Genomic DNA, 23,715 nt, shown 5'->3' on the forward strand with positions numbered 1-23,715 from the left:
TGACTCTGTACCGGTACCCCCTGTATATAGCCCTGCTATTGTTATTTACTGCGACTCTTTAATTAATTGTTATTGTCTCTTACTTTTTAATGTATTTTCTTAACTGCATTGTTGGTTAAGGGCTTGTAAGTAAGGACTATTTACATAGATTTAAATTTTTTTTTATTACTTTAGTGTATTTATTACATATTTTCTCTATTTCTGAAACTGCATTGTTGGTTAAGGGCTTGTAAGTAAGCATTTCACTGTAAGATCTACACCTGTTGTATTCGGCGCATGTGACAAAGTTTAATTTGATGGACCCAGGTTGCCGTGGGACCCCGGCGGACCCAGGTTGCCGTGGGACCCAGGTTGCCGTGGCATCAGTTGTCTCCAGTCTCATAGGTTGTCTTTCCAGACTGTCACCACGGAGATGATTATATAATATTACTGTGACATTAATGACTAAATCCAGTTCAATTCCAAACTCTGCGCTCAGCGCTCTGCATTCAAAGACCATTTCAGAGTTGAATATTTCTTACCTTTAAATAATCTCCATTTGACTTCAGTTTGAACCAAGCTGGTATTTGTCACCTTCTCTGCCACACAGACTAATGTGTGTCCCAAATGGCACCCTGTTCTCTCGATAGATAGCAGAGTACTTTGGGACAAGACAGAACACCCGACGAGGCTGGTTTTAATGAATCACCAGTCTGGGGAGATGAATCGTTTGGTAATGGTATAGAGAGGCTGGTTTTAATGAATCACCAGTCTGGGGAGATGAATCGTTTGGTAATGGTATAGAGAGGCTGATTTTAATGAATCACCAGTGTGGGGAGATGAATCGTTTGGTAATGGTATAGAGAGGCTGGTTTTAATGAATCACCGGTCTGGGGAGATGAATCGTTTGGTAATGGTATAGAGAGGCTGGTTTTAATGAATCGTTTGGTAATGGTATAGAGAGGCTGGTTTTAATGAATCACCGGTCTGGGGAGATGAATCGTTTGGTAATGGTATAGAGAGGCTGGTTTTAATGAATCGTTTGGTAATGGTATAGAGAGGCTGATTTTAATGAATCACCGGTCTGGGGAGATGAATCATGTGGTAATGGTATAGAGAGGCTGGTTTAGACAGGAACTGGTAGGCCAGGCACCATTTTGGTAATTATGGAGGAAGTTATTTAATTGATTTTGACCTTTTATTAGAAACTCTTTCAGACACAGTCCCATTAACGAACTCCGTTTTACAAGACAACAAGTTAGGGCACCTGGAGGTTTGTGGGACAAAAGTCCCCAAGTCTACCACTAGTTCTCTCTGTTCCAGCCAGCACTCCATTTCTTCACTCCCATTACTCACTCAGTCTCTTCCTCTGCCTCCTCTTCTTCCCCTTTTCCAGGGGGAGTGTCCAGTAATGACTTCCCCTGCTTGGAGAACTTGTGTAAGAAGATCATCAAGGAGAAGCAGCCCTTCGAGAGGCTGGAGATCAAGAAGGAGACTCTCCTGGAGATGTTCAAGGTAGATCTCACTCTCTCTCACTCTCACACTCACACTCACACTTAAGGGGCTTTATTGGGAAACATGTTTACATTGCCCAAGCCAGTGAACTAGAAAATAAACAATATAATTTTAAAAGTTAACATTACACTCACAAAAGTTACAAAGAATGAAGACATTTCAAATGTCATATGTGCAGATAGTTAAAGTACAAAAGGGAAAATAAATAAGCATAAATATGGGTTGTATTTACAATGGTGTTTGTTCTTCACTGGTTGACCTTTTCTTGTGGCAACAGGTCACACATCTTGCTGCTGTGATGGAACACTGTGGTATTTCACCCAGTAGATATGGGAGTTTATCAAAATTGGGTTTGTTTTCAAATTCTTTGGGTATCTGTGTAATCCGAGGAAAATATGTGTCTCTAATATGGTCATACATTTGGCAGGAGGTTAGGAAGTGCAGCTCAGTTTCCACCTCATTTTGTGGGTAGTGTTGCACATAGCCTGTCTTCTCTTGAGAGCCAGGTCTGCCTACGGCGACCTTTCTCAATAGCAAGGCTATGCTCACTGAGTCTGTACATAGTCAAAGCTTTCCTTAAGTTTGGGTCAGTCACAGGGGTCAGGTATTCTGCCACTGTGTCCTCTCTGTTTAGGGACAAATAGCATTCTAGTTTGCTCTGTTTTTTTGTTAATTACTTGACACATTGGAAAGTATTATCTTTTTGTTTTCTCATGATTTGGTTGGGTCTAATTGTGTTGCTGTCCTGGGGCTCTGTGGGGTCTGTTTGTGTTTGTGAACAGAGCCCCAGGACCAGCTTGCTGAGGGGACTCTTCTCCAGGTTCATCTCTCTGTAGGTGATGGCTTTGTTGTAGAATTTAACTTTATACGACACCGGGATTGAGTTTGACAATAGCCAGTGAAAAATCAGCGCGCCAAATTCAAAACCACAAATCTAATAATTTCAATTTCTCAAACATACGACTATTTTACACTATTTTAAAGATACACTTCTCCTGAATCGAACCACGTTGTCCGATTTTCAAAAAGGCTTTACAGCGAAAGCAAATGCAGCACACACCTTTGACGATCTTCATCAGATGACACTCCTAGGACATCATGATACACAATACATGCATTTTTTTGTTCGATAAAGTTAATATTTGTATCCAAAAACGGCATTTTTACATTGGCGCGTGACGTTCAGAAAATATTTTCCCTCCAATACTGCCGGTGAATCAGCACAACAATTTACAAAAATACTCATCATAAACGTTGATAAAATATTAAACTGTTATTCAAAGAATTATAGATAAACATCTCCTTAATGCAACCGCTGTGACAGATTTCAAAAAAGCTTCACGGGGAAAGCACACTTTGCAATAATCTGAGTCCTGCGCTCAGAAAACAACATCAGGCAATACAGATACCCGCCATTTTGGAGTCATCTAAAATCATAAATAGCATTATAAATATTCACTTACCTTTGATGATCTTCATCAGAAGGCACTTCCAGGAATCCCAGGTCCACAATAAATGTTGTTTTGTTCGATAAAGTCCATAATTTATGTCCAAATACCTCCTTGTTGTTTGCGCGTTCAGTCAGCTACTCCAAATGTAGGAAGCGTGCGGAAAATGTCACGACGAAAAGTCAAAAGTTATATTTATGTTCGTTCAAACATGTCAAACGTTATAAAGCATCAATCTTTAGGGCCTTTTTAACGTCAAACTTAAATAATATTCCAACCGGACGATTCCAATGTCAAGAAAAACGTTATGGAACACAGCTACCTCATGTGAATGCGCACCAATGCACTGATGTCCTTCCCTGAGTCGACAACTTCCCAGCCTTCTTGTTCGCTCTCTGTTCACTGCAAAAGCCTGAAACAAGGTTCTAAAGACTGTTGACATCTAGTGGAAGCCTTAGGAAGTGCTAAATGAATCCTTAGTCACTGTGTGTCAGATGGGCAATGACTTGGAAAGATTCCACGCATCAGATTTCCACTTCCTGGTAGGATTCTTCTCAGGTTTTTTCCTGCCATATGAGTTCTGTTATACTCAGACATCATTCAAACAGTTTTAAAAACTTCAGTGTTTTCTATCCAAATCTACTAATAATATGCATATCCTAGCTTCTGAGTTTGAGTAGGAGGCAGTTTAATATGGGCACGTATTTCATCCGAAAGTGAAAATACTGCCCCCTATGCGATTGGTGTCGTAAGAGGTTAACGGCTCTTTTCTGTATTTTGATAATTAGCGAGTATCGGCCTAATTCTGCTCTGCATTATTTGGTGTTTTACGTTGTACACGGAGGATATTTTTGCAGAATTCAGCTTACAGTCTCAATTTGGTGTTTGTCCCATTTGGTGAATTCTTGGTTGGTGAGCGGACCCCAGACCTCACAACCATAAAGGGCAATGAGTTATATAACCGATTCAAGTATTTTTAGCCAGACGCTGAAGATGGTTCTAGTGCCCTTGCGAATTCGTATGTATGTATGAATGTTGAAGAGGGTGGGGCTTAAGCTGCATCCTTGTCTCACCCCACGGCCCTGTGGAAATATAATTTTTGTTGGCAATTTTAACCGTGCACTTGTTGTTTGTGTAAATTAATTTTATGCCATAGGTTTTCCCCCCAACACCACTTTGTATAGCAGACCCTCAGACCCTCAGGCCAAATTGAGTCAAAAGCTTTTTTGAAATCAACAACACATGAGAAGACTTTGCCCTTGTTTTGGTTTTGTTTGTTTGTCAATTAGGGTGTGCAGGGTGAATACGTGGTCTGTCGTACGGTAATTTGGTAAAAGCCAATTTGACATTTGCTCAGTACATTGTTTTCACTGAGGAAATGTACGAGTCTGCTGTTAAGGATAATGCAGAGGATTTTCCCAATGTTGCTGTTGACGCATATCCCACGGTCATTATTGCCGTCAGTGAATGATAAGAGAAATAATCTGTCTGTAAACAATTGTTTGAAATGTACTTGTGTCATGCACAAAGTAGATGTCCTAACCGACTTTCCAAAACTATAGTTTGTTCACAATACATTTGTGGAGTGGTTGAAAACGAGTTTTAACCTTTCTGTGAAGGGGGTTCTGCTAGCGGAACGCCTGGCCTACAGCCAGTGAAATTGCAGGGCGCCAAATTCAAACAACAGAAATCTCCATAATTAAAATTCCTCAAACATACAAGTATTATACACCATTTTAAAGATAAACTTCTTGTTAAGCCAACCACAGTGTCCGATTTCAAAAAGGATTTACGGTGAAAGCACACCATGTGATTATGTTAGGTCAGCGCCTAGCCACAGAGAACCATACAGACATTTTCCCACCAAGGAGAGGACTCACAAAAGTCAAATGGCATTAAAATGAATCCCTAACCTTTGATCTTCATCTGATGGCACTCCCAGGTCTCCATGTTAGAAAATAAATGTTTGTTTTGTTCGATAAAGTTCATCTTTATGTCCAAATACCTCCTTTTTGTTTGCGCGTTTAGTCCAGTAATCCAAATGCACAAAGTCTAGACAAAAAGTCAAAAAAGTTCCATTTGAGTTCGTAGAAACATGTCAAATAATGTTTCTAATCAATCCTTAGGGTGTTTTTATCATAAATATTCAATAATGTTTCAACCGGACAATAATGTTTTCATTAGAAAGGAAAAGGAATGGAGCTTGCGCTCACGGCCACGCGCGTGACTAAACTAAAGGCTTTCACCTGGGCCATCTGCTTAGAGTGCTCTTATTCGCTCCCCTTTCACAATAGAAGCCTGAAACAACTTCTAAAGACTGTTGACATCTAGTGGAAGCCTTAGGAAGTGCAATCTGACCCCACAGACAATGGATATTTGATAGGCATTCACTTGAACTACAAACCTCAAATCCAACCAGGAAGTGGGATTTCTTCCTCAGGTTTTCGCCTGCCGTATGAGTTCTGTTATACACACAGACATTATTTTGACAGTTTTGGAAACTTTAGAGTGTTTTCTATCCAAATCTACTAATTATATGCATATTCTGGCTTCTGGACCTGAGTAACAGGCAGTTTGCTGCCCCCTATCCCTAAAGAGTTTTAGTATAGCCAATAGGAATTTGTTGTCTGTATATTTGATCATTTCATTGAGGATACCATCAACACCACAGGCCTTTTTGGGTTGGAGGGTTTGTATTTTGTCCTGTAGTTCATTCAATGTAATTGGAGAATCCAGTGTAAATGTAATTTGAGAATCTTTCTTTCTCAAATTGAAATGCAAGCTGCTTTATTGGCATGAAAAACATGATCAATATTGCTGAAGCAAAAATTTATATAATATACCTTGTAATAAAATGAAGTATAATAATATAAAATGGTAGTAAATAATATATTTTTTTTAAATAACAATGAAATGGTAGAAATATAAGTATGCTAAACATGGAATAAGAAACTGTCATCCTAACCTTTACATCAGTACTACTACAACTACCATCATTAGCTCTCGCTCTCGCTCTCTGTTCCTGTCTGGTGTCTCTCTCGCTCTCTCTCGCTCTCTCTCGCTCTCTCTCGCTCTCTCTCGCTCTCTCTCGCTCTCTCTCGCTCTCTCTCGCTCTCTCTCGCTCTCTCTCGCTCTCTCTCGCTCTCTCTCGCTCTCTCTCGCTCTCGTTCCTGTCTGGTGTCTCGCTCTCTCGCTCTGTTCCTGTCTGGTGTCTCGCTCTCTCGCTCTGTTCCTGTCTGGTGTCTCGCTCTCTCGCTCTGTTCCTGTCTGGTGTCTCGCTCTCTCGCTCTGTTCCTGTCTGGTGTCTCGCTCTCTCGCTCTGTTCCTGTCTGGTGTCTCGCTCTCTCGCTCTGTTCCTGTCTGGTGTCTCGCTCTCTCGCTCTGTTCCTGTCTGGTGTCTCGCTCTCTCGCTCTGTTCCTGTCTGGTGTCTCTCGCTCTCGCTCTCTCTCTGTTCCTGTCTGGTGTCTCTCTCTCTCGCTCTCGCTCTCGCTCTCGCTCTCTCTCTGTTCCTGTCTGGTGTCTCTCTCGCTCTCGCTCTCGCTCTCTCTCTGTTCCTGTCTGGTGTCTCTCTCTCTCGCTCTCGCGCTCTCGCGCTCTCTCTCTCTCGCTCTCTCGCTCTCTCGCTCTGTTCCTGTCTGGTGTCTCGCTCTCGCTCTGTTCCTGTCTGGTGTCTCGCTCTCGCTCTCGCTCTGTTCCTGTCTGGTGTCTCGCTCTCGCTCTGTTCCTGTCTGGTGTCTCTCGCTCTCGCTCTCGCTCTGTTCCTGTCTGGTGTCTCTCGCTCTCGCTCTGTTCCTGTCTGGTGTCTCTCGCTCTCGCTCTGTTCCTGTCTGGTGTCTCTCGCTCTCGCTCTCGCTCTCGCTCTCTCTCTGTTCCTGTCTGGTGTCTCTCGCTCTCTCTCTGTTCCTGTCTGGTGTCTCTCGCTCTCGCTCTCGCTCTCGCTCTCTCTCTGTTCCTGTCTGGTGTCTCTCGCTCTCGCTCTCGCTCTCTCTCTGTTCCTGTCTGGTGTCTCTCGCTCTCGCTCTCGCTCTCGCTCTCTCTCTGTTCCTGTCTGGTGTCTCTCTCGCTCTCGCTCTCGCTCTCGCTCTCTCTCTGTTCCTGTCTGGTGTCTCTCTCTCTCGCTCTCGCTCTCTCTCTGTTCCTGTCTGGTGTCTCTCTCTCTCGCTCTCTCTCTGTTCCTGTCTGGTGTCTCTCGCTCTCGCTCTCTCTCTGTTCCTGTCTGGTGTCTCTCTCGCTCTCGCTCTCGCTCTCTCTCTGTTCCTGTCTGGTGTCTCTCTCTCTCGCTCTCGCTCTCGCTCTGTCTCTCTCTGTTCCTGTCTGGTGTCTCTCGCTCTCGCTCTCGCTCTGTCTCTCTCTGTTCCTGTCTGGTGTCTCTCGCTCTCGCTCTGTCTCTCGCTCTGTCTCTCTCTGTTCCTGTCTGGTGTCTCTCGCTCTCGCTCTCGCTCTGTCTCTCTCTGTTCCTGTCTGGTGTCTCTCTCTCTCGCTCTCGCTCTGTCTCTCTCTGTCTCTCTCTGTTCCTGTCTGGTGTCTCTCGCTCTCGCTCTCGCTCTCGCTCTGTCTCTCTCTGTCTCTCTCTGTTCCTGTCTGGTGTCGCTCTCTCTCGCTCTCTCTCGCTCTCTCTCTCTCTCTCTCTGTTCCTGTCTGGTGTCGCTCTCGCTCGCTCTCTCTCGCTCTCTCTCTCTCTCTCTCTCTGTTCCTGTCTGGTGTCTCTCTCTCTCTCGCTCGCTCTGTTCCTGTCTGGTGTCTCTCTCGCTCTCGCTCGCTCTCTCTCGCTCTCTCTCTCTCTCGCTCTGTTCCTGTCTGGTGTCTCGCTCTCTGTGTTCCTGTCTGGTGTCTCTCTCTCTCTCTCTGTTCCTGTCTGGTCTCTCGCTCTCGCTCTCTCTCTCGCTCTGTTCCTGTCTGGTGTCTCTCGCTCTCTCTCGCTCTGTTCCTGTCTGGTGTCTCTCGCTCTCTCTCGCTCTGTTCCTGTCTGGTGTCTCTCGCTCTCTCTCGCTCTGTTCCTGTCTGGTGTCTCTCTCTCTCTCTCTCTCTGTTCCTGTCTGGTGTCTCTCTCTCTCTGTTCCTGTCTGGTGTCTCTCGCTCTCTCTCGCTCTGTTCCTGTCTGGTGTCTCTCGCTCTCTCTCGCTCTGTTCCTGTCTGGTGTCTCTCTCTCTCTGTTCCTGTCTGGTGTCTCTCGCTCTCTCTCGCTCTGTTCCTGTCTGGTGTCTCTCGCTCTCTCTCGCTCTGTTCCTGTCTGGTGTCTCTCGCTCTCTCTCGCTCTGTTCCTGTCTGGTGTCTCTCTCTCTCTCGCTCTCTCTCTCTCTCGCTCTCTCTCGCTCTCTCTCGCTCTGTTCCTGTCTGGTGTCTCTCTCGCTCTCTCTCGCTCTCTCTCGCTCTCTCTCGCTCTCTCTCGCTCTCTCTCGCTCTCTCTCGCTCTCTCTCGCTCTCTCTCGCTCTCTCTCGCTCTGTTCCTGTCTGGTGTCTCGCTCTCGCTCGCTCTCGCTCGCTATCGCTCGCTCTCTGTGTTCCTGTCTGGTCTCTCTCTCTCTCTCTCTCTCTCTCTCTCTCTCTCTCTCTCTGGTGTCTCTCTGGTGTCTCTCTGGTGTCTCTCTGGTGTCTCTCTGGTGTCTCTCTGGTGTCTCTCTGGTGTCTCTCTGGTGTCTCGCTGGTGTCTCTCTCGCTGGTGTCTCTCTGGTGTCTCTCTCGCTCTCTCTGGTGTCTCTCTCGCTCTCTCTGGTGTCTCTCTCGCTCTCTCTGGTGTCTCTCTCGCTCTCTCTGGTGTCTCTCTCGCTCTCTCTGGTGTCTCTCTCGCTCTCTCTGGTGTCTCTCTCGCTCTCTCTGGTGTCTCTCTCTCGCTCTGTTCCTGTCTGTGTTCCTGTCTGTCTGGTGTGATTTATTTCTGCTGTTCCACTACTGATCTGAACATCTCTCTCTCTCTGCAGTACAACAAATTTAAGTGCCGGATCCTGAATGAGAAGGTGACCACTCCAACCACTACAGTGTACAGGTGAGTTGCATCCCGACCCGGTCGTTATGGAATGGGTGTTTGGGCCGATCCAGGATCCCTGTGTATTTATCCTGTCTGTGCTGACTAGGTGTGGTCCGCTGATTGACCTGTGCCGAGGACCCCATGTCCGACACACTGGAAAGATCAAGGCCCTGAAGATCCACAAGGTAAAGCCTCACTCACACTTCTGGTTTTGTCTCCGCTCTGTTTTCTGGGGGGGTTTTGTCGCCGCTCTGTTTTCTGGGGGGTTTGTCGCCGCTCTGTTTTCTGGGGGAGTTTTGTCGCCGCTCTGTTTTCTGGGGGGTTTGTCGCCGCTCTGTTTTCTGGGGGTTTGTCTCCGCTCTGTTTTCTGGGGGTTTTGTCGCCGCTCTGTTTTCTGGGGGGTTTGTCGCCGCTCTGTTTTCTGGGGGTTTGTCTCCGCTCTGTTTTCTGGGGTTTTGTCGCCGCTCTGTTTTCTGGGGGGTTTGTCGCCGCTCTGTTTTCTGGGGAGTTTGTCGCCGCTCTGTTTTCTGGGGGGTTTTGTCGCCGCTCGGTTTTCTGGGGGGTTTTGTCGCCGCTCTGTTTTCTGGGGGGGTTTGTCTCCGCTCTGTTTTCTGGGGGTTTGTCGCCGCTCTGTTTTCTGGGGGTTTGTCGCCGCTCTGTTTTCTGGGGGGTTTTGTCGCCGCTCTGTTTTCTGGGGGGTTTTGTCGCCGCTCTGTTTTCTGGGGGGTTTTGTCGCCGCTCTGATTTCTGGGGGGTTTTGTCGCCGCTCTGTTTTCTGGGGGGTTTTGTCGCCGCTCTGTTTTCTGGGGTTTGTCGCCGCTCTGTTTTCTGGGGGGTTTGTCGCCGCTCTGTTTTCTGGGGGGGTTTGTCTCCGCTCTGTTTTCTGGGGGTTTGTCGCCGCTCTGTTTTCTGGGGGTTTGTCGCCGCTCTGTTTTCTGGGGGTTTGTCGCCGCTCTGTTTTCTGGGGGTTTGTCGCCGCTCTGTTTTCTGGGGGGTTTTGTCGCCGCTCGGTTTTCTGGGGGGTTTTGTCGCCGCTCTGTTTTCTGGGGGGGTTTGTCTCCGCTCTGTTTTCTGGGGGTTTGTCGCCGCTCTGTTTTCTGGGGGTTTGTCGCCGCTCTGTTTTCTGGGGGGTTTTGTCGCCGCTCTGTTTTCTGGGGGGGTTTTGTCGCCGCTCTGTTTTCTGGGGGGTTTTGTCGCCGCTCTGTTTTCTGGGGGGTTTTGTCGCCGCTCTGATTTCTGGGGGGTTTTGTCGCCGCTCTGTTTTCTGGGGGTTTGTCGCCGCTCTGTTTTCTGGGGGGGTTTGTCGCCGCTCTGTTTTCTGGGGGGTTTGTCGCCGCTCTGTTTTCTGGGGGGGTTTGTCTCCGCTCTGTTTTCTGGGGGGTTTGTCTCCGCTCTGTTTTCTGGGGGGTTTGTCGCCGCTCTGTTTTCTGGGGGTTTGTCGCCGCTCTGTTTTCTGGGGGGTTTGTCGCCGCTCTGTTTTCTGGGGGTTTGTCGCCGCTCTGTTTTCTGGGGGTTTTGTCGCGCTCTGTTTTCTGGGGGGTTTTGTCGCGCTCTGTTTTCTGGGGGGTTTTGTCGCCGCTCTGTTTTCTGGGGGTTTTGTCGCCGCTCGGTTTTTCTGGGGGGTTTGTCGCCGCTCTGTTTTCTGGGGGTTTGTCGCCGCTCTGTTTTCTGGGGGAGTTTTGTCGCCGCTCTGTTTTCTGGGGGTTTGTCGCCGCTCTGTTTTCTGGGGGGTTTGTCTCCGCTCTGTTTTCTGGGGGTTTTGTCGCCGCTCTGTTTTCTGGGGGGTTTGTCGCCGCTCTGTTTTCTGGGGGTTTGTCTCCGCTCTGTTTTCTGGGGGTTTTGTCGCCGCTCTGTTTTCTGGGGGGTTTGTCGCCGCTCTGTTTTCTGGGGAGTTTGTCGCCGCTCTGTTTTCTGGGGGGTTTTGTCGCCGCTCGGTTTTCTGGGGGGTTTTGTCGCCGCTCTGTTTTCTGGGGGGTTTGTCTCCGCTCTGTTTTCTGGGGTTTGTCGCCGCTCTGTTTTCTGGGGGTTTGTCGCCGCTCTGTTTTCTGGGGGGTTTTGTCGCCGCTCTGTTTTCTGGGGGGGTTTTGTCGCCGCTCTGTTTTCTGGGGGGTTTTGTCGCGCTCTGATTTCTGGGGGGTTTTGTCGCCGCTCTGTTTTCTGGGGGGTTTTGTCGCCGCTCTGTTTTCTGGGGGTTTGTCGCCGCTCTGTTTTCTGGGGGTTTGTCGCCGCTCTGTTTACTGGGGGGGTTTGTCTCCGCTCTGTTTTCTGGGGGTTTGTCGCCGCTCTGTTTTCTGGGGGTTTGTCGCCGCTCTGTTTTCTGGGGGTTTGTCGCGCTCTGTTTTCTGGGGGGTTTTGTCGCCGCTCGGTTTTCTGGGGGGTTTTGTCGCCGCTCTGTTTTCTGGGGGGTTTGTCTCCGCTCTGTTTTCTGGGGGGTTTGTCTCCGCTCTGTTTTCTGGGGGTTTGTCGCCGCTCTGTTTTCTGGGGGGTTTTGTCGCCGCTCTGTTTTCTGGGGGTTTTGTCGCCGCTCTGTTTTCTGGGGGGTTTTGTCGCCGCTCTGATTTCTGGGGGGTTTTGTCGCCGCTCTGTTTTCTGGGGTTTGTCGCCGCTCTGTTTTCTGGGGGGGTTTGTCGCGCTCTGTTTTCTGGGGGGTTTTTGTCGCCGCTCTGTTTTCTGGGGGGTTTGTCGCCGCTCTGTTTTCTGGGGGGGGTTTGTCGCCGCTCTGTTTTCTGGGGGGTTTTGTCGCCGCTCTGTTTTCTGGGGGGGTTTTGTCGCGCTCTGTTTTCTGGGGGGTTTGTCTCCGCTCTGTTTTCTGGGGGGTTTGTCTCCGCTCTGTTTTCTGGGGTTTGTCGCCGCTCTTTTTTCTGGGGGGGGTTTGTCTCCGCTCGGTTTTGATGCTCGTATTTACTTCTGAAGGATCTCTATTTGAATTCTCTGAAGTCGTCCCAGTTTTAAATGTCCTTCCACTCTGTTTCCTTGACCACGTTTACACTCCCAACATCCCGTTATTATTCAGGATTCAACTATTCTATCTTGAAGTTGTCTCGTACAAACATCATATCCCTTTTTACAATACCCTGAACTAGCTCTTTTCCCAGTTATGAGAGAGCTGAAGAAGATTCCACTCCCAGTATGCTCCTCTCTCCTCCTGTTTCTAACCTCCAGAGCTCCTCTCTCTCCTCCTGTTTCTAACCTCCAGAACTCCTCTCTCCTCCTGTTTCTAACCTCCAGAGCTCCTCTCTCTCCTCCTGTTTCTAACCTCCAGAGCTCCTCTCTCCTCCTGTTTCTAACCTCCAGAGCTCCTCTCTCCTCCTGTTTCTAACCTCCAGAACTCCTCTCTCCTCCTGTTTCTAACCTCCAGAACTCCTCTCTCCTCCTGTTTCTAACCTCCAGAACTCCTCTCTCCTCCTGTTTCTAACCTCCAGAGCTCCTCTCTCCTCCTGTTTCTAACCTCCAGAACTCCTCCCTCTTCTCCTGTTTCTAACCTCCAGACCTCCTCCCTCTCCTCCTGTTTCTAACCTCCAGACCTCCTCCTGTTTCTAACCTCCAGAGCTCCTCTCTCCTCCTGTTTCTAACCTCCAGAGCTCCTCTCTCCTCCTGTTTCTAACCTCCAGACCTCCTCCCTCTCCTCCTGTTTCTAACCTCCAGAGCTCCTCTCTCCTCCTGTTTCTAACCTCCAGAACTCCTCCTGTTTCTAACCTCCAGAGCTCCTCTCTCCTCCTGTTTCTAACCTCCAGAGCTCCTCTCTCCTCCTGTTTCTAACCTCCAGACCTCCTCCCTCTCCTCCTGTTTCTAACCTCCAGAGCTCCTCTCTCCTCCTGTTTCTAACCTCCAGAGCTCCTCTCTCCTCCTGTTTCTAACCTCCAGAACTCCTCTCTCCTCCTGTTTCTAACCTCCAGAGCTCCTCTCTCCTCCTGTTTCTAACCTCCAGAGCTCCTCTCTCCTCCTGTTTCTAACCTCCAGAGCTCCTCTCTCTCCTCCTGTTTCTGAGCTCTCTCCTCCTGTTTCTAACCTCCAGAGCTCCTCTCTCCTCCTGTTTCTAACCTCCAGAGCTCCTCCTGTTTCTAACCTCCAGAGCTCCTCCTGTTTCTAACCTCCAGAGCTCCTCCTGTTTCTAACCTCCAGAGCTCCTCCTGTTTCTAACCTCCAGAGCTCCTCCTCTCTCCTCCTGTTTCTAACCTCCAGAGCTCCTCCTGTTTCTAACCTCCAGAGCTCCTCCTGTTTCTAACCTCCAGACCTCCTCTCCCTCTCCTCCTGTTTCTAACCTCCAGAACTCCTCTACCTACTGGGAAGGAAAGGCTGACATGGAGACTCTTCAGAGGATCTACGGGATTTCCTTCCCTGATCCCAAGATGCTCAAGGAGTGGGAACGCTTCCAGGAAGAGGCCAAGAACAGGGACCACCGCAAACTGGGACGGGTACGGGACTGTTATTCAATCACTCACATGCTTCATGAACAACAGGTGTAGAATAGCAGTGAAATGCTTCATGAACAACAGGTGTAGACAGACAGTGAAATGCTTCATGAACGACAGGTGTAGACGGACAGTGAAATGCTTCATGAACAACAGGTGTAGACTAGCAGTGAAATGCTTCATTAACAACAGGTGTAGACTAGCAGTGAAATGCTTCATTAACAACAGGTGTAGACTAGCAGTGAAATGCTTCATGAACAACAGGTGTAGACTAACAGTGAAATGCTGACTTACAGGCCCTTCCCAACAATGTAGAGAGAATAATGTAATATAAAGATGATAACACAAGGAATAAATACACAATGAGGAACAATAACATGGCTATATACACTGGGTTACCAGGTAGTAACATGGCTATGTACACTGGGGGTTACCAGGTAGTAACATGGCTATGTACACTGGGGGTTACCAGGTAGTAACATGGCTATGTACACTGGGGGTTACCAGGTAGTAACATGGCTATGTACACTGGGGGTTACCAGGTAGTAACATGGCTATGTACACTGGGGGTTACCAGGTAGTAACATGGCTATGTACACTGGGGGTTACCAGGTAGTAACATGGCTATGTACACTGGGGGTTACCAGGTAGTAACATGGCTATGTACACTGGGGGTTACCAGGTAGTAACATGGCTATGTACACTGGGGGTTACCAGGTAGTAACATGGCTATGTACACTGGGGGTTACCAGGTAGTAACATGGCTATGTACACTGGGGGTTACCAGGTAGTAACATGGCTATGTACACTGGGTTACCAGGTAGTAACATGGCTATGTACACTGGGGGTTACCAGGTAAAGTGGGTTAGGTGCTCTATGTACCAGGTAAAGTGGGTTAGGTGCTCTATGTACCAGGTAAAGTGGGGTAGGTGCTCTATGTACCAGGTAAAGTGGGTTAGGTGCTCTATGTACCAGGTAAAGTGGGGTAGGTGCTCTATGTACCAGGTAAAGTGGGTTAGGTGCTCTATGTACCAGGTAAAGTGGGGTAGGTGCTCTATGTACCAGGTAATGGAGGTAGGTGCTCTATGTGCTCACGGTACCAGGTAAAGTGGGTTAGGTGCTCTATGTACCAGGTAAAGTGGGTTAGGTGCTCTATGTACTCACGGTACCAGGTAAAGTGGGTTAGGTGCTCTATGTACCAGGTAAAGTGGGGTAGGTGCTCTATGTACCAGGTAAAGGAGGTAGGTGCTCTATGTGCTCACGGTACCAGGTAATGGAGGTAGATGCTGTATGTACCAGGTAAAGGAGGTAGGTGCTCTATGTACTCACGGTACCAGGTAATGGAGGTAGATGCTGTATGTACCAGGTAAAGGAGGTAGGTGCTCTATGTACCAGGTAAAGGAGGTAGGTGCTCTATGTGCTCACGGTACCAGTCAGCACCTACTAATTCAAGGGTTATTTGGCAAAAGGTGGCTACTTACGTATTTTGATTTAACACTCTTTTTTTTTTGGTTACTACATGATTCCATACGTGTTATTTCATAGTTGTGACGTCTTCACCACTATTCTACAATGTAGAAAATAGTACAAAATAAAGGCTTTGAATGAGTCGGTGTCTAAACGTTTGATGGGTAGAGGTGGACTACAGGATGGATGGTAAACAATACCAACAGTGTTTGGTGAAGGGTTGGTGAAAAGAGGGGTCAATGCACCTAGTCCGGGTAGCTATTTGGTTTATTACTTAACAAACCATTTAGCAGGCTTGGTGATAGAAGCTATTGAAGGTCCTGTTTGTTCCAGACTTGCTACATCGGTACTGCTTGCCATGTGGTAGCAGAGAGAACAGTCTGGGTGACTCAAGCCTTTGACCATTTGACAATTTAACCTTTTATTAAACTAGGCAAGTCAGTTATATTCAAATTCTTATTTACGATGACTTTCTACCCCGGCCTCTTCACGACTGCGTTGAGGGTTTTTGGAGGTCCTTGGTGATGTGGACACTGAGGAGCTTGAAGCTCTCGACCCGCTCCACTACAGTCGATCAATCAAATGTGATTTATACCGAGGTTTTTACAAACAACATTGTGGAAGTATGGTCAGAGAACAGCAGGACATTACTGGGTCCTCTGTCTTTAGAGGGCTATGGGGGACTGATCAGATGTCCTCCTGGTTAACATCTGCTGTAGGGTAACACTGATCATACAATCGCTCTCTCTCTCTCTCTCTCTCTCTGCTCTCTCTCTCTCTCTCTGCTCTCTCTCCTCTGCTCTCTCTCTCTCCTCTGCTCTCTCTCTCTCCTCTGCTCTCTCTCTCTCCTCTGCTCTCTCTCTCTCCTCTGCTCTCTCCTCTGCTCTCTCTCTCTCCTCTGCTCTCTCTCTCTCTCCTCTGCTCTCTCTCTCTCCTCTGCTCTCTCTCTCTCCTCTGCTCTCTCTCTCTCCTCTGCTCTCTCTCTCTCCTCTGCTCTCTCCTCTCTCTCTCTCTCCTCTGCTCTCTCTCTCTCCTCTGCTCTCTCTCTCCTCGCTCTCTCTCTGCTCTCCTCTGCTCTCTCTCTCTCCTCTACCTCTGCTCTCTCCTCTACCTCTGCTCTCTCCTCTACCTCTGCTCTCTCCTCTACCCCTGCTCTCTCTCTCTCCTCTACCCCTGCTCTCTCTCTCTCCTCTACCTCTGCTCTCCTCTACCCCTGCTCTCTCTCTCTCTCTCCTCTGCTCTGCTCTCCCTCCTACAGGAACAGGATCTATTCTTCTTCCATGATCTGTCTCCAGGCAGTTGTTTCTTCCTGCCTAAAGGATCCTACATCTACAACAGTCTGGTGGACTTTATCAGGGTGAGTAGTCATTGCCATAAGATAGACAACCCCTATCGAATGTAAACTCTTGTCTGTTCTATGTCTGATAGCCTGCCCTGTCTCTCTGTAGAGTGAGCACTGTAATTATATCCTTATAGGTTCGGTGCAGTATATCCCTACCCCCCCCCATATCGAGAACTGTGAGGCTTTCAGGTGGCGGTAACAGTACATTTGGACCAGGGCTATTAAACTGGCGGCCCGCGGGCCAGATACGGCCGCTTATTCATTTACACTGGCCCTTTCTGAACATGAATAAAAATCCTCTGTTCAGTGCCGAAATGACAAGCACTATGGCGGTTGTCTACAGTCGTGGCCAAATATTTTGAGAATGACACAAATTATTAATTTTCACTAAGTCTGCTGCCTCAGTTTGTATGATGGCAATTTGTGTATACTCCAGAATGTTATGAAGAGTGATTAGATGAATTGCAATTAATTCCAAAGTCCCTCTTTGCCATGCAAATGAACTAAATCCCCCCCCAAAAAACATTTCCACTGCATTTCAGCTCTGCCACAAAAGGACCAGCTGACATCATGTCGGTGATTCTCTCGTTAACACAGGTGTGAGTGTTGACGAGGACAAGGCTGGAGATCACTCTGTCATGCTGATTGAGTTTGAATAACAGACTGGAAGCTTCAAAAGGAGGGTGGTGCTTGGAATCATTGTTCTCCCTCTGTCAACCATGGCTACCTACAAGGAAACACCTGCCGTCATCATTGCTTTGCACAAAAAGGGCTTCACAGGCAAGGATATTGCTGCCAGTAAGATTGCACCTAAATCAACCATTTATCGGATCATCAAGAACTTCAAGGAGAGCGGTTCAATTGTTGTGAAGAAGGCTTCAGGGCGCCCAAGAAAGTCCAGCAAGCACAAGGACCGTCTCCTAAAGTTGATTCAGCTGCGGGATCGGGGCACCACCAGTACAGAGCTTGCTCAGGAATGGCAACAGACAGGTGTGAGTGCATCTGCATGCACAGTGAGGCAAAGACTTTTGGAGGATGGCCTGGTGTCAAGAAGGGCAGCAAAGAAGCCACTTCTCTCCAGGAAAAACATTGGGGACAGACTGATATTCTGCAAAAGGTACAGAGATTGGACTGCTGAGGACTGAAGTAAAGTCATTTTCTCTGATGAATCTCCTTTCCGATTGTTTGGGGCATCTGGAAAAAAGCTTGTCCGGAGAAGACAAGGTGAGCGCTACCATCAGTCCTGTGTCATGCCAACAGTAAAGCATCCTGAGACCATTCATGTGTGGGGTTGCTTCTCAGCCAAGGGAGTGGGCTCACTCACAATCTGCCTAAGAACACAGCCATGAATAAAGAATGGTACCAACACATCCCCCGAGAGCAACTTCTCCCAACCATCCAGGAACAGTTTGGTGACGAACAATGCCTTTTCCAGCATGATGGAGCACCTTGCCATAAGGCAAAAGTGATAACTAAGTGGCTCGGGGAACAAAACATCGATATTTTGGGTCCTTGGCCAGGAAACTCCCCAGACCTTAATCCCATTGAGAACTTGTGGTCAACCCTCAAGAGGCGGGTGGACAAACAAAACCCCACAAATTCTGACAAACTCCAAGCATTGATTATGCAAGAATGGGCTGCCATCAGTCAGGATGTGGCCCAGAAGTTAATTGACAGCATGCCAGGGCGGATTGCAGAGGTCTTGAAAAACAAGGGTCAACGCTGCAAATATTGACTCTTAGCATCAACTTCATGTAATTGTCAATAAAATCCTTTGACACTTATGAGCATTTCATAGGCTTTTATTGCCTATTACATGAAGTTGATGCAAAGAGTCAATATTTGCAGTGTTGACCCTTCAATACCCCACAATGACTAAGCAAAAACACGTTTTTAGAAATATCACATTTACATAAATATTCAGACCCTTTACTCGGTACTTTTGGCAGCGATTACAGCCTGGAGTCTTCATGGGTATGACGCTACAAGCTTGGCATACCTGTATTTGGGGAGTTTCTCCCATTCTTCTCTGCAGATCCTTTCAAGCTCTGTCAGGTTGGATGGGGAGCATCACTGCACAGTTATTTTCAGGTCTCTCCAGAGATGTTTGATTGGGTTCAAGTCCGGGCTCTGGCTGGGCCACTCAAGGACATTCAGAGACTTGTCCCAAAGCCACTCCTGCGTTGTCTTGGCTGTGTGCTTAGGGTTGTTGTCCTGTTGGGAGGTGAACCTTCACCCCAGTCTGAGGTCCTGAGCGCTCTGGAGCAGGTTTACATCAAAGATCTCAGTACTTTGCTCTGTTCATCTTTCCCTCGATCCTGACTAGTCTCCCAATACCTGACGCTGAAAAACATCCCCACAGCATGATGCTGTCACCACCACCATGCTTCACTGTAGGGATGGTGCCAGGTTTCCTCCAGACGTGACGCTTGACATTCAGGTCAAAGAGTTCAATCTTGGTTTCATCAGACCAGAGAATCTTGTTTCTCATGGTCTGAGAGTCCTTTAGGTGCTTTTTGGCAAAAACTCCAAGTGGGCTGTCATGTGCCTTTAACTGAGGAGTGGCTTCCGTCTGCCACTCTACCATAAAGGTCTGATTGGTGGAGTGCTGCAGAGATGGTTGTCCTTCTAGAAGTTTCTCCTATCTCCACAGAGGAACTCTAGCGCTCTGTGAGAATGAGCATCGATTTCTTGGTCACATCCCTGACCAAGGTCCTTCTCGCTCAGTTTGGCCGGACGGCCAGCTCTAGGAAGAGTCTTGGCGGGTCTAAACTTCTTCCATTTAAGAATGATGGAGGCCACTGTGTTCTTGGGGACCTTCAATGCTGCAGATATTTTTTGGTACCCTTCCCCAGATCTGTGCCTCGACACAATCCTGTCTCGGAGCTCTACGGACAATTCCTTCGACTTAATGGCTTGGTTTTTGCTCTGACATGCACTGTCAACTGTGGGACCTTATATAGACAGGTGTGTGCCTTTCCAAATCATGTCCAATCAATTGAATTTACCACAGATGGACTCCAGTCAAGTTGTAGAAACATCTCAAGGATGATCAATGGAAACAGGATGCACCTGAGCTCAATTTCGAGTCTCATAGCAAATGGTCTGAATACTTATGTAAATAAGGTATTTCTGTGTTTTTTTAAAATGTATTTGCAAACATTTCTGAACCTGTTTTCACTTTGTCGTTATGGGGTATTGTGTGTAGATTGGGGGGGAGCGTAATTGAGTACATTTTAGGATACGGCTGTATTGTAACAATGTGGTACAGGTCAAGGGGTCTGAATACTTTCTGAAGGCACTGTATACACTATTTGTGGACACCTCATTCAAATTCGTGGATTCGGCTATCTCAGCCACACCCGTTGCTGATGGTTGTATAAAATCGAGCACACAGCCACGCAATCTCCATAGACAAACATTGGCAGTAGAATGGCCCGTACTGAAAAGCTCAGTGACTTTCAACGTGGCACCATCATAGGATGCCACCTTTCCAACAAGTCAGTTAGTCATTGTTCTGCCCTGCTAGAGCTGTCCCCCAGTCAACTGGAAGTGCTGTTATTGTGAAGTGGAAACGTCTTCGAGAAGCAACGTCAGCACAAGAACTGTTCGTCGGGAGCTTCATGAAATGGGTTTTCACGGCCGAGCAGCCTCACACAAGCCTAAGATCACCATGCGCAATGCCAAGCGTTGGCTTGGAGTGGTGTAAAGCTCGCCACCATTGGACTCTGGAGAAGTGGAAACACGTTCTCTGGAGTGATGAATCACGCTTCACCATCTGGCAGTCTGACGGACGAATCTGGGTTTGGCAAATTCCAGGAGAACACTACCTTCCCGAATGCATAGTGCCAACTTTAAAGTTTGGTGGAGGAGGAATTATGGTCTGGGGCTGTTTTTCATGGTTCAGGCCCCTTAGTTCCAGTGAAGGAAAATCTTAATGCTACAGCATACAATGACATTCTAGATGATTCTGTGCTTCCAACTATGTAGCAAAAGTTTGGGGAAGGCCCTTTCCTGTTTCAGAATGACAATGCCCTCGTGGACAAAGTGAAGTCCATACAGAAGTGGTTGGTTGAACGGGGTGGCAGAACTTGACTGGCCTGCACAGAGCCCTGACCTCAACCCAATCGAACACCTTTGGGATGAATTGGAACGCCGACTGCGAGCCAGGACTAATCGCCCAACATAAGTGCGCCCGACCTCACTAATGCTCTTGTGGCTGAATGGAAGGAAGTCCCTGCAACAATGTTCCAACATCTAGTGGAAAGCCTTCCCAGAAGGGTGGAGGCTGTTATAGCAGCAATGTTCCAACATCTAGTGGAAAGCCTTCCCAGAAGAGAGGAGGCTGTTATAGCAGCAATGTTCCAACATCTAGTGGAAAGCCTTCCCAGAAGAGAGGAGGCTGTTATTTTATTTGTTTATTTTTATTTCACACTTTATTTAACCAGGTAGGCTAGTTGAGAACAAGTCCTTTATTTAACCAGGTAGGCTAGTTGAGAACAGGTCCTTTATTTAACCAGGTAGGCTAGTTGAGAACAAGTCCTTTATTTAACCAGGTAGGCTAGTTGAGAACAAGTCCTTTATTTAACCAGGTAGGCCAGTTGAGAACAAGTTCTCATTTACAATTGCGACCTGGCCAAGATAAAGCAAAGCAGTTCGACAACATACAACAACACAGAGTTACACATGGAATAAAACAACATACAATCAATGATACAGTAGACAAAAATTATAGCAGCAAAGGGGGGACCAACTCCATATTAATGACTTCCCAGTAGAGTGGAGGCTGTTATAGCAGCAAAGGGGGGACCAACTCCATATTAATGACTTCCCAGTAGAGTGGAGGCTGTTATAGCAGCAAAGGGGGGGACCAACACCATATTATGACTTCCCAGTAGAGTGGAGGCTGTTATAGCAGCAAAGGGGGACCAACTCCATATTAATGACTTCCCAGTAGAGTGGAGGCTGTTATAGCAGCAAAGGGGGGGACCAACTCCATATTAATGACTTCCCAGTAGAGTGGAGGCTGTTATAGCAGCAAAGGGGGGGACCAACTCCATATTAATGACTTCCCAGTAGAGTGGAGGCTGTTATAGCAGCAAAGGGGGGGGACCAACTCCATATTAATGACTTCCCAGAAGAGTGGAGGCTGTTATAGCAGTAAAAGGGGGACCAACACCATATTAATGACTTCCAAGTGGAGAGGCTGTTATAGCAGCAAAGGGGGGACCAACTCCATATTAATGACTTCCCAGTAGAGTGGAGGCTGTTATAGCAGCAAAGGGGGGGACCAACTCCATATTAAAGCCCATGATTTTGGAATGAGATGTTCGACAAGCAGGTGTCCACATACTTTTAGTCACGTAGTGTATGTAGCGTGTATATACATTGTGTAATCCTATACGTCTCTGTCTCTCCAGACTGAGTACCGTAAGCGAGGCTTCCAGGAAGTGGTAACTCCTAACATCTATAACAGTAAGCTGTGGCAGACATCAGGCCACTGGCAACACTACAGCGACAACATGTTCTCCTTCGAAGTGGAGAAGGAGGTGTTCGCCCTCAAACCCATGAACTGCCCGGGACACTGGTGAGTACAGCTTGGGGGCTTTTCATGCTACTGGTGAGTACAGCTTGGGGGGCTTTTCATGCTACTGGTGAGTACAGCTTGGGGGCTTTTCATGCTACTGGTGAGTACAGCTTGGGGGCTTTTCATGCTACTGGTGAGTACAGCTTGGGGGCTTTTCATGCTACTGGTGAGTACAGCTTGGGGGCTTTTCATGCTACTGGTGAGTACAGCTTGGGGGCTTTTCATGCTACTGGTGAGTACAGCTTGGGGGGCTTTTCATGCTACTGGTGAGTACAGCTTGGGGGGCTTTTCATGCTACTGGTGAGTACAGCTTGGGGGCTTTTCATGCTACTGGTGAGTACAGCTTGGGGGCTTTTCATGCTACTGGTGAGTACAGCTTGGGGGCTTTTCATGCTACTGGTGAGTACAGCTTGGGGGCTTTTCATGCTACTGGTGAGTACAGCTTGGGGGGCTTTTCATGCTACTGGTGAGTACAGCTTGGGGGCTTTTCATGCTACTGGTGAGTACAGCTTGGGGGCTTTTCATGCTACTGGTGAGTACAGCTTGGGGGCTTTTCATGCTACTGGTGAGTACAGCTTGGGGGCTTTTCATGCTACTGGTGAGTACAGCTTGGGGGCTTTTCATGCTACTGGTGAGTACAGCTTGGGGGCTTTTCATGCTACTGGTGAGTACAGCTTGGGGGCTTTTCATGCTACTGGTGAGTACAGCTTGGGGGCTTTTCATGCTACTGGTGAGTACAGCTTGGGGGCTTTTCATAATTACCCTGGTTACCAATCTACCTAGAAGAAGATATCAGCGGCAGCACAGTTTGGTTCAGGTGACGCAAAAAACTATCTCGCCCTGTCTGTCGCTCGCCCTGTCTGTCGCTCGCCCTGTCTGTCGCTCGCCCTGTCTGTCGCTCGCCCTGTCTGTCGCTCGCCCTGTCTGTCGCTCGCCCTGTCTGTCGCTCGCCCTGTCTGTCGCTCGCCCTGTCTGTCGCTCGCCCTGTCTGTCGCTCGCCCTGTCTGTCGCTCGCCCTGTCTGTCGCTCGCCCTGTCTGTCGCTCGCCCTGTCTGTCGCTCGCCCTGTCTGTCGCTCGCCCTGTCTGTCGCTCGCCCCTGTCTGTCGCTCGCCCTGTCTGTCGCTCGCCCTGTCTGTCGCTCGCCCTGTCTGTCGCTCGCCCTGTCTGTCGCTCGCCCTGTCTGTCGCTCGCCCTGTCTGTCGCTCGCCCTGTCTGTCGCTCGCCCTGTCTGTCGCTCGCCCTGTCTGTCGCTCGCCCTGTCTGTCGCTCGCCCTGTCTGTCGCTCGCCCTGTCTGTCGCTCGCCCTGTCTGTCGCTCGCCCTGTCTGTCGCTCGCCCTGTCTGTCGCTCGCCCTGTCCGTCGCTCGCCCTGTCTGTCGCTTTCTCTCACGGTGACTCTCTTCCCCCCCTCCCCCATCTCTAGTCTGATGTTTGACCACCGGCCGCGGTCCTGGAGGGAGCTGCCTCTGCGAATGGCTGACTTCGGCGTGCTGCATCGTAACGAGCTGTCTGGCGCTCTGACTGGTCTGACCCGTGTACGACGCTTCCAGCAGGACGACGCCCACATCTTCTGCACCATGGACCAGGTTAGCGTTATGGGGACTGGACCAGGTTAGCGTTATGGGGACTGGACCAGGTTAGCGTTATGGGGACTGGACCAGGTTAGCGTTATGGGGACTGGACCAGGTTAGCGTTATGGGGACTGGACCAGGTTAGCGTTATGGGGACTGGACCAGGTTAGCGTTATGGGGACTGGACCAGGTTAGCGTTATGGGGACTGGACCAGGTTAGCGTTATGGGGACTGGACCAGGTTAGCGTTATGGGGACTGGACCAGGTTAGCGTTATGGGGACTGGACCAGGTTAGCGTTATGGGGACTGGACCAGGTTAGCGTTATGGGGACTGGACCAGGTTAGCGTTATGGGGACTGGACCAGGTTAGCGTTATGGGGACTGGACCAGGTTAGCGTTATGGGGACTGGACCAGGTTAGCGTTATGG

General features: G+C 48.5%; 1 protein-coding gene across 1 annotated transcript in view; it reads left to right on the forward strand.

Moving 5' to 3' along the window:
* Nucleotides 1–23,715, forward strand: part of LOC106585996 (threonine--tRNA ligase 1, cytoplasmic) — a 69,153-nt gene that overhangs the window by 20,128 nt on the left and 25,310 nt on the right. Inside the window, exons 6-12 of the mRNA XM_045706835.1 lie at nt 1,377–1,494; nt 8,862–8,926; nt 9,015–9,093; nt 13,177–13,323; nt 16,046–16,144; nt 21,550–21,716; nt 23,140–23,302. Coding sequence (XP_045562791.1) covers nt 1,377–1,494; nt 8,862–8,926; nt 9,015–9,093; nt 13,177–13,323; nt 16,046–16,144; nt 21,550–21,716; nt 23,140–23,302 — 838 coding nt within the window. The remainder of the gene's footprint in view (nt 1–1,376; nt 1,495–8,861; nt 8,927–9,014; nt 9,094–13,176; nt 13,324–16,045; nt 16,145–21,549; nt 21,717–23,139; nt 23,303–23,715) is intronic.

Source organism: Salmo salar, chromosome ssa24 (genome assembly GCF_905237065.1).
Source record: "Salmo salar chromosome ssa24, Ssal_v3.1, whole genome shotgun sequence".
NCBI lineage: Eukaryota > Metazoa > Chordata > Actinopteri > Salmoniformes > Salmonidae > Salmo > Salmo salar.